The sequence below is a fragment of the Poecilia latipinna genome, unplaced genomic scaffold (assembly GCF_001443285.1).
Source record: "Poecilia latipinna isolate Pla-1442-1.1 unplaced genomic scaffold, P_latipinna-1.0 Scaffold2451, whole genome shotgun sequence".
NCBI classification, from domain to species: Eukaryota; Metazoa; Chordata; class Actinopteri; order Cyprinodontiformes; family Poeciliidae; genus Poecilia; species Poecilia latipinna.
Genome location: NW_015115067.1, coordinates 36,625 through 45,974, shown reverse-complemented (window position 1 = coordinate 45,974; position 9,350 = coordinate 36,625). Strand labels below are relative to the sequence as shown.

At 36.7% G+C, this 9,350-nt stretch overlaps 1 protein-coding gene and 1 long non-coding RNA gene across 5 annotated transcripts in view; one reads left to right on the top strand and one right to left on the bottom strand.

Moving 5' to 3' along the window:
* LOC106937857 (uncharacterized) overlaps positions 1 to 3,908 on the bottom strand; it is an 11,630-nt gene extending 7,722 nt beyond the window's left edge. Inside the window, exon 1 of the long non-coding RNA XR_001422481.1 lies at positions 3,811 to 3,908. This is a non-coding gene — a long non-coding RNA (uncharacterized LOC106937857). The remainder of the gene's footprint in view (positions 1 to 3,810) is intronic.
* The window catches only part of LOC106937856 (serine/threonine-protein phosphatase 2A 56 kDa regulatory subunit gamma isoform), a 43,226-nt gene that overhangs the window by 24,062 nt on the left and 9,814 nt on the right, over positions 1 to 9,350 (top strand). For all 4 annotated transcript variants that reach the window (XM_015019577.1, XM_015019579.1, XM_015019580.1 and 1 more), the window contains 5 exons: positions 5,565 to 5,764; positions 7,310 to 7,420; positions 8,029 to 8,121; positions 8,209 to 8,339; positions 8,447 to 8,506. In XM_015019577.1, coding sequence (XP_014875063.1) covers positions 5,565 to 5,764; positions 7,310 to 7,420; positions 8,029 to 8,121; positions 8,209 to 8,339; positions 8,447 to 8,506 — 595 coding nt within the window. The remainder of the gene's footprint in view (positions 1 to 5,564; positions 5,765 to 7,309; positions 7,421 to 8,028; positions 8,122 to 8,208; positions 8,340 to 8,446; positions 8,507 to 9,350) is intronic.

The following is a 9,350-nucleotide window of genomic DNA, read 5'->3' as shown; positions in this document are numbered from 1 at the left end:
AACTGGTCTTGAAACAATATTATCATTTTGCATTTTAACCATCTATATAACAACTAACAACTAAACCCGGTTAAAATGCCGGGTTTGGCTTTTATAGATGGTTAAAATGCCGGGTTTGGCTGCTATAGATGGTTAAAATGCCGGGTTTGGCTGCTATAGATGGTTAAAATGCCGGGTTTGGCTGTTATAGATGGTTAAAATGCCCGGTTTGGCTTTTATAGATGGTTAAAATGCTAAAATATAAATATAGTTATAAACGGTAAATTTGAAACAGGTCTGTAATGGGCAAGAATATTGGGGTCAAGTGAGGGTTTTTTCAGATAAGGGTGGATGACTGCAGTTTTAAGAGATGGGGGAACCTGACCAGCCCGCAAAGACTGATTAATAATGGTTGTGATTAATGGGCAAATAGCTGTAATATTAGACTTAAGTAATGCTGTGGGGAGAGGGTCTAGCACGCAGGTGGAAGTTTTCATGCTTTTTACGATCTTCTCCACGTCTAAGTGGGTGACAACGGAAAAGGCTGAAAATGTATTACTTTGCATGGGAAGAGTTATATCAAGTTATATCAATTAATTGCTTGATAAATTAAAACAAGTTCATTAATTTCCAGTTGTATGATTTATCACTGTTCTCTACCAAAAGCTGGATGCTAGAAGCCTTCAGTCTGGTGCTTTGGTGCTTTTTTTGAAGGAAAAATTTGTTCACAGAAACTTCATAATTCATTGATTATTTATTCTGCATATTTAAAATGTTTTCAGTTTCCAGTGTTAAATGTTTTAGAAATTAAAGTTTATTCACCTTTGTGACTGTTATTACATTGTTATGCCATATCAGTCGAAAATGGTCTCAAAACAACATTATAGATTATCGCCTAACTTTTGTTTTATAGTTTGTTTTTTATCAGAGGAAAACTTGACTCTGTCTGGAGGTCAGATGTCAGAGAAAGGCAGAAAATCAGTATTGATCAGGAAAAGTCAGCTTGGTGCAACTCAACCCTTATAGAGTCGGGTTACGAACGGATCAATATGTAACCTGAATTATAACATGTTTCTTCTCTACAAAGAGTTTGTTAAATCCATTTTAGTTCTTTCCCTGGAATAGTCCCTTAAGTAACTGTTTAATTGTTTGAAATTGGCTGAAAGCAGTCAGAATATTATTGTTTTTTTAATTTAATGTCTTGAGATCCAATCATCTAAACTGGAGATTTGTTCCAAATGCTCATTTATACACAACGGTCTCAAATGCTTTGTAGGAAACACATCAAAGTATCAAATTAAATTTTTTATTTGATGTTTGTCACTTATCAGTGATCAGAGAAATTGGTGCGATGCTTTTATTGAAAGTTTTCTGCTCTGATTTAAAGGAGTTTGCACGTTTTCTAGGAGTTTAGCACAAATTCATGTTGCAGGTAGAAAACAAACTGAGTGTTTTCGGTTGCTCTAAAGTTCACTGTTTTGGTCTTATGTAGCATATTACATTTTTACTCACTAGTTTTTCTTATTTCAAGAAAATAAGAACAATTTGTGTTTGGAATGAGAAAAATATGAAGTATAATATTTTTAAAAGTTTTTGTGCATTCTTTTACAGACAATAAATTGTCCCAGAAGTTATTGTGATAAATGATAATAAAGTTTAAATTTAATTCATATTTAACACTGGAACTGGAATACATTTTAACTATCCCAAATAAAAAAATTAAATAAAATTAATTATGAAGTTCCTGTAAACAAAATTGTCTTTCAAATAAAAGGCTATTGGAGACCAAAGCAACAAACTGACTTTGTTATTTAGTTTTTGGTAGAAAAGGGAAAATAAATGATGCAAAATGGAAACTGAATTTGTTTTAATTCATTATTTGATTAATTGATCTATTGCTGATATTGCTGATTGTGACTTGTTTAAAGGCCGACTCTTTCTGCAGTTGAGCTGTGCGCGGATCCAGTGTGTTTAAAACAAATAATCCGACTATAATTAGCAACATTTCAGCCAAAAGAAAAATTGGTGTTGGCTAAAATCGGATCCAATGAAGACCGATAATCAGCGATTAGCCAGAAAACTACATTTGGTGTATCCCTAATTTAGTTGTTTCATGAATTGTCGAATTGTAAATTAATAATTTGAAAAGGTTTACTTCCAATTTGTGAATTTTTTTTAATTTGAACTTTTAGTGTTTGTTTTTAAGGATGCAGCCAAATTGGTCACACAGGCTTTGAAATCTGTGACGCGTTTCTCTACGTGGCTATAAATAGCAGTTTGTCAATGTTGGCATTGATCACAAATGGTTCTGTGTAAAAAGCAGTCCCAGCTCTGTGGACCGAACCGCAGACTGGTCCCAGTGTGACTCCACTTCTTCATTATCTTCCTGTTTTGAACAGAAACGATTCACATAAATCTCCCTCTGTCCTGCCTGGTGTGTGAGCGCAGACACAAAGAGCCTCTGCATGACTGTTTCCCACCTGAGGCTCGCATGAATTACGTTAATAGAAGTCACATTGTGGCAAACATCAATTTTGGGATCAGAACACTGGCTCTTTATCTGTTGCACAACAAGCCGGCGGGTATTTTCAGAGCGTACAGAAAGTGTATAACGCAAGGAGAAGGGCTTATGTAACAGAGGCAACTTAAGTCCTGACAGCGCCAGAGGAGCGAAGCGTTACGCCGTATGTCCCTGTGCATTATGGGACGTCGCAGGTCTGACCCCAAACTGAAAGCTTTTTAGCTGATGTAACTGTTTTTGTTCATCTCAGGTCCAGCAGGTTCACTGAATTTATTCTAACAGAGAAAATCAAGTTGGTGGTTAACTTCAGCCCAGCAGCTTCTGCCCCTTTACATTAAATAACAAACTACAGAGCAAAAACTGAAGACTTTTATCATCCAGCTAGAAAGAGGGAAAAAAAAAAGAAAAATCATGGTAATTATTGCTCGTTTTAATTTATTATGTGGTTAATTGAGTTTTTGTGAATTGCGACAGGCCTACTCATCGAGTCATGTCTTTACTGTGTTAGCACCAATAGCCCACCTGTAGTTTTATACCTAAGGTTACAACAGCTTTGCCCTCCCTGGATTTTGGGATGTTCTCCTCCGTTTGTCGTAAATATCTGCCCTTTTAAATCCCGAATGCAGTAAAAATGTTGTGTGCACTCACCCTACGTAGATTTAGCACCACTGTGTGACACTAAATGCATGACTGTGGGATTCTATTTAATTTAAATTGATAAAGGTCATGTTGTAAAAATTAAAGCACATGTAGTATGGTTAAATGTATTCTGCTACAGTGGAAAAAATACCAAAAAATGTTTGTTTTTTTCCTGTTAAAAAGTGATAAAGGTCAATTTTCTGACATCAGCTGAATGTTGACAAAGTTTTGTGTGTATTTGTGATGGAAACGCAGCTAATAAAGATAAATATGACGGACGTTGGACCTTTTTACACACAGGGCAGCTCCAAAGCTGTGGCATTCTCGCGCTGTTATCAGGATAAACTGGCCGACCTTAGACTGACGCTGCAGAAGTGTGTGTTTGTGTCGGAGCCAAATCCCCATCATGGCTCTGCTTACCTAGAACCTGCCAGGTTGTAGGAATGCTGCACACCAAGTCTGTGTGCATTTTCTTCCTTCCTTTCTTTAGAGGCTATGACTGTACATGTCCTCATAACGAGGAGTGAATGCGTTCGGCTGCCTGTTGTTTCCTTTCAGCCGCTACCAGATGTTGCAGAGCTCTAAAAAAGGGCACAATTGTTGGATTTTTCTGCTGCATATTAATGCAATATTTTGGTAATCTGCAGTTGAGTGGATGCAAAAGTCTGGACATGTTTGGTACAATGGCTGCTTGAAAAGACAAGTGTTTTGTTGTTGACTTACCATCCAGAAGCCACTTGCTGCATTCTTGTTGTTTATGCAGGAGGCTCTACTTCTGCTTTTCAAAGATGCATGGTTGTATAATTGCATGTCTGTTTGCAGCCATTTTCGAGGGGCGAGTGTAAACGTTGAGTTGGGGGCGTGGCCAACAGCAGATTATTTGGTTTTAGTGACGAGACGCCCTAAAGCAGCTAAATGTCTCTCTATAAATGATTTTGTTCAGAAAATGTAATGAACGTTGTTCACTGTGTTCGTTGCCATTGCTAAAACTACACAGAATACAATTCTCAAAACGGCTTTAAAAATTGAAGTTATCATTGACGACGTCTTTCTGCTTGCTGATTGCCCTGGTTGAAACTCTACCGGAGAAATCGAGTTCAATGGGAGAAACCCCAGATGGATCAGTGAAGGGAGATGAGAATCAAACTGAATTTCGATCATAATTGAACGTTGAACCAGGAAACATTATGTGAACTTTTAACTGCATGCTTCCTGCTCTTAGATGTTGATGTCGTCCAGTTTTGTTGGGTTCCTCTTGTTTTTGTTTTCAGGAAGAAAATTCTGCATACTTCGGTTGTAACAAGTGAATATTTGAGCCACTGTTGCTTTTCTGTTATCTGAAAACGGACTGTCCATTCGCCCCTAATCTGATATCAACAAGGCGTTTCTGTCCACAGATGCTCATGTTGCACTGAGATAAATGAACTTTTCAGTCGTCTTCAGAGTCATTATTTGGTTTTATTAAGTCTGTTTCAGCTGACAGAAACCTATGAAACGGACCAACCTGTTACGAGAGGTGGAGTGAAGAAGTTGTCACATTGCTGGATAATAACAGTGTAACGGTATTATTACTGCATCACACGAGCAGCCAGATAGAAATGTAGAAGTTTCCTCCTGCTGTTGGGTTCAGAGGCCCACGAAATAAAGACGGTCAGATCAGAGTCCTAGAAAGAAAACCCACAATTTTTCTTTCTCCGGCTGTCAGCTGTCTCGTTATGCTGCCAATTGTTGTTTAAGTCTTCAACGTTTTATTGTCACGTTGTTTTTCTTTCATACTTTCACTTAATTGGTTTGAATCTTACCGAAAAAAACAGGGATTTCTTTGTGTGAAGGAACTGAAGTAGGGCTGAAACAATTAATTGATTAATCATGATTAATCGTTCGTTGAACGATTAATCATCAACTATTTTAGTAATCGATTGATCATTAACTGGAGTATATACATTAAGAATAGCCATTTACTGAAAAAAACTTAATTCAAAACAGTAATTAAGCCAACCTGAAAAAATATAAATGTATTTTGCATGTAAGATGTTTAAATATGTCTGTAAATATGTCTTATCCCAAGCTCCTCAAGTGGTGAAGTTTTAGCTTGACCTGGTTCAAATTCACTAAAGAATGCTATAGTGTTACAATTTAGGCAATAAAATGTTTGTTTTTTCTAATAGAATGTGCTCAATTTTAAAAAAATCTGATAATCGTCAATCGTTGATTCCTAAAAATAATATTTACCTGCAAATGTCTTTTAGCTTCTCATCAGAACGGGCAGGAATCACATGTGGAGTACCACAGGGTTCAGTCCTGAGACTCCGACTATTTAATACCTACTTCAGACAATCCTGTTATAACTGCGTCGTTTTCTCTGCTGCAGAGGGTTTATTTTCTGGTTTTTCCTGATTGCTCTCCTCTTCCTGTTTTCCTGCAGATGTGGCTCCAGCAGAACAGGAGAAGCTGTTCATCCAGAAGCTGCGGCAGTGCTGCGTCCTCTTCGACTTCCTCTCTGACCCGCTCAGTGACCTGAAATGGAAGGAGGTGAAGCGGGCGGCCCTGAGCGAGATGGTCGAGTACATCACCCACAACAGGAACGTCATCACCGAGCCCATCTACCCGGAGGTGGTGCACATGGTCAGTAGGTCAGGGAGAAATGGCAGAAAAAAGAATCCAACCAGTTACACAACTTTTATAGATTTGGGGAATTTCTTGCACAATGGGATGTTAGCTTTACTTTCTAAAGTTCATTTTATTAATTATGGCAACTTATAACATAAGGCTGCGTCTAACGGCAACCATTCTAGTTGCTGTTAATTTTGCCACCTAGTTATGTTGAGTGTCAACATCAACAGGCCTCTGATAGTTTAGTTTATGTTTTATTCAGAGCTGAAGATGGTGATATTGTTTTTGTTTTTTGTTTTTTTGCAAAAAACCTGGACCATTATTTTAGGGAGGCAACAATATTCGCAATGGCATATCAGTCAAAGACCAATAAACTTTAATTTAGTACCAAACACTCCACACTGGAACTGGAACATATTTAAAATATCCAAAATAAAACATCATAAACAATTAAAAATAAAGCCAAGCAGCCAAAAATGAGCACAAATTGGATCATTTTTGGGTGAATTTGGTTGGAATTTGTTCGTTCAGACTGAGGAAAAAGTCGCATTTAGCCGGAGAAAAAAGCGCATTTGCGTCGCATTCGCCTGCTGTGAACGTAGCTTCAGATACGCACTGCAAAAAAATGTGTGAATAGATTTTCCCTGAATTATTCGTGCAAAAACAGAAACTCTTACCAAGTAATTTTGGTTTCATTTCATGTCAAATATCTTAGTTTTATTTTATTTCTACTAACTTTCTAATTCTGGCAAGATATTGGAGCTTGTTTTAAGTCAATTATTCCTTGAACTTGAAGAAGAGTCCTCGTCCCATTGGCAGCTTATTTCACTTAAAATGAGACATTTTTCCCATGTTATAAATGAAATAATCTGCTGATGGAACAAGTACTTTTCCATCAATATTGAGGAAATATTGACTTAAAACGGCTCCTGTAACTTGCTGTATTTGCACTAGAAACTAAATCAAACTACTTGGTAAGATTTTGGTAGCAAATGTTTGGATACGTTGCGATCAACTGTACTTTGGTTTCTTTGGTCTAAAAATTATTTTAATCTGAAACTCTTAATTCAGATTAAAAGAAGAAATCTGAAATGGTGTTTCCTAAGATTTCCCCCAATCATCCAAACTTTTCTCAGTTAATTTTGTTTTTCCTGTCCAACTGAGCCATGCTGGTTGTGATTTTAGCATCCAGAGGTATCGTCACAGGGCCTACTGGGCCTACTGGGCGCACTCCAGCCTACCTTTGTAGTTTATCTTCTCTAACAAGGCTCCTAGTGTTTTAGTAGGCCACCTGCGATGTCCTGTGATCTGTGCAGCGGCTCACAGGGGAGTCAGTTGACACGGACAAAGACTAGAAACACAAGACTGTTAAATTATGGAGGGGCAAAACCTTCCAGGGTGGTTGTAGGAACACGGTTAAGTTTAACCTTAAAAAAAGAAAACTGGAGAGAGAGGGTGAAAAATCAGGCCATGTCTTTGTTTTCTCAGAACAGCTGCAGGTAAATGATGAAAACGTCTGATGGGAGTTTGCTTCCCGTTTTCTGCTGCTTCTTTCAGTTTGCTGTGAATATGTTCAGAACGTTGCCGCCGTCGTCCAACCCAACCGGAGCGGAGTTTGATCCCGAGGAGGACGAGCCGACGCTCGAGGCGGCGTGGCCCCACCTGCAGGTCCAGATCGAATTTAACCTAAATGTTCTGCAATCTGCGGGTTGTTATGCAAATTTATGCTGCAAAAACACAAAACCTTACCAAGGTTTTCTAGTGCAAATATCTCAGTTCACTTGAAATAAGAAAAAAAATGTATATGTGCATACGGGGAAATTACAGATAAATGTAAATATGGTAAAATTGTAAAAAAGAAATACTTGAATAAATTAATAAAATATATATATGCTTATATATATATATATATATAGATATAGATATATATACATAGATATATATATATATATAGATATATAATATGTGGACATTGCTGATTAAAAGAATAAATATAAATATGTAGGGAAATTATTGGTAAAATTAGACATATATTGGGAAATTCCTGACATGGGGATATTGCTGATAGAAATATGGTTATTGGGAAGTTGCTGATTTCAAAAAGATATGTTTACATATACAAATATTTAGTTTTCTTTCAGTATGTGAGCAGATAGAAAAGTTAGTTTTGTCTTATTTCAGGTGAAGTAACATGTTTGCTATAGATCCGACTTGGTAAGATTTTTTGTTTTTTTTCCAGCTTTTAAATGGATTTCTCTTTTCTCTTTTTTTTGCAGCTCGTCTATGAATTTTTTCTTAGGTTTTTAGAATCTCCCGACTTCCAGCCCAACATAGCGAAGAAATACATTGATCAGAAATTTGTTATGCAGGTAAAGCCCAACATTTCTCTAACATAAAACACAGAAGGCACAGCGAGTCAAATCCAATAAAAATGTGTTTTCTGTCCCACTTTGCAGCTCTTGGAACTATTTGACAGCGAGGATCCCAGAGAGAGAGACTTCCTGAAAACCACTCTCCACAGGATCTATGGGAAGTTTCTGGGGCTGCGGGCGTACATCAGAAAACAGATCAATAACATTTTCTATAGGTCGGTTTCCTGTTGCTGCTCACTCCAACACACTCGCATGTTAAACTGCTAGCATCCAGATCATTGGTTTGGGTTAGCATGGCTAACATTAGCCGTTGTTTTTACAGGTTTATCTATGAAACTGAGCACCATAACGGTATAGCTGAACTACTGGAAATACTTGGAAGGTAAAACTTTCTTTCAGTCACTCCAGACCAAAAATAAACAATTAAATTATACAAATCAGGTGTTTATGTTTGTTTATTTTGATGATTATGGCTAACGGCTAATGAAAACCCACATTTCAGTTTCTCAGAAAATTTGAGAGTAGATCAGGAGTGTCTAAAGTGTGGCGCGTGGGCCGTTTGCGGCCCCCAGGTTATTTTTTCACGGCCTCCGACTGCAATTCAATAATGATGCAATAAAGGCTTTTTATTTTTAATTAGGGGGAAAATGATGACAAATTAATATCTTCTTATTGTAGAAAATATTGGATCCTGTTTTAATGCTTTTTTTTTTTAGAAATTTTCCACAAAATTTTGAGATTAATCTCAGAAATTTTCTAGAAAAACATGAAAATTTGAGTTTAAAATTTTTTACATTTCTGGGAAAAAATGTCAGTTTTTATATTAATTTCAGAAATGTTCATTTAAAAAAACAAGGATATTTCAGGATAAAGTCAAAACACTGCTAGAAAAAAACCCCTCAAATTTTTAGATTAATCTCAGAAATTTGAAGAAAAATAGAAATTTCCTAGTTTCTAGTCAGAAATTTTCTAGAAATTTACTCTTTGTAAACAAACTTTTCTCCACAACTTTATCGAGCTTTTCTCTTTCCACTCAATTTTCCATTGAAATGTTTGGATGCAGCACTCTGGGATTGTGGTTTCCTTCACAACCTTAAGAAGTTTTTATCATGTTTTTTTCCTTCCACTCAATTTTCTATTAGCACTCAGTAAATGAGCGTTATTTCACCACAAAAATAGAAATCTAGTTTCAAGTCAAACATTTTCTACCTTTTTTTTTTTTTTTT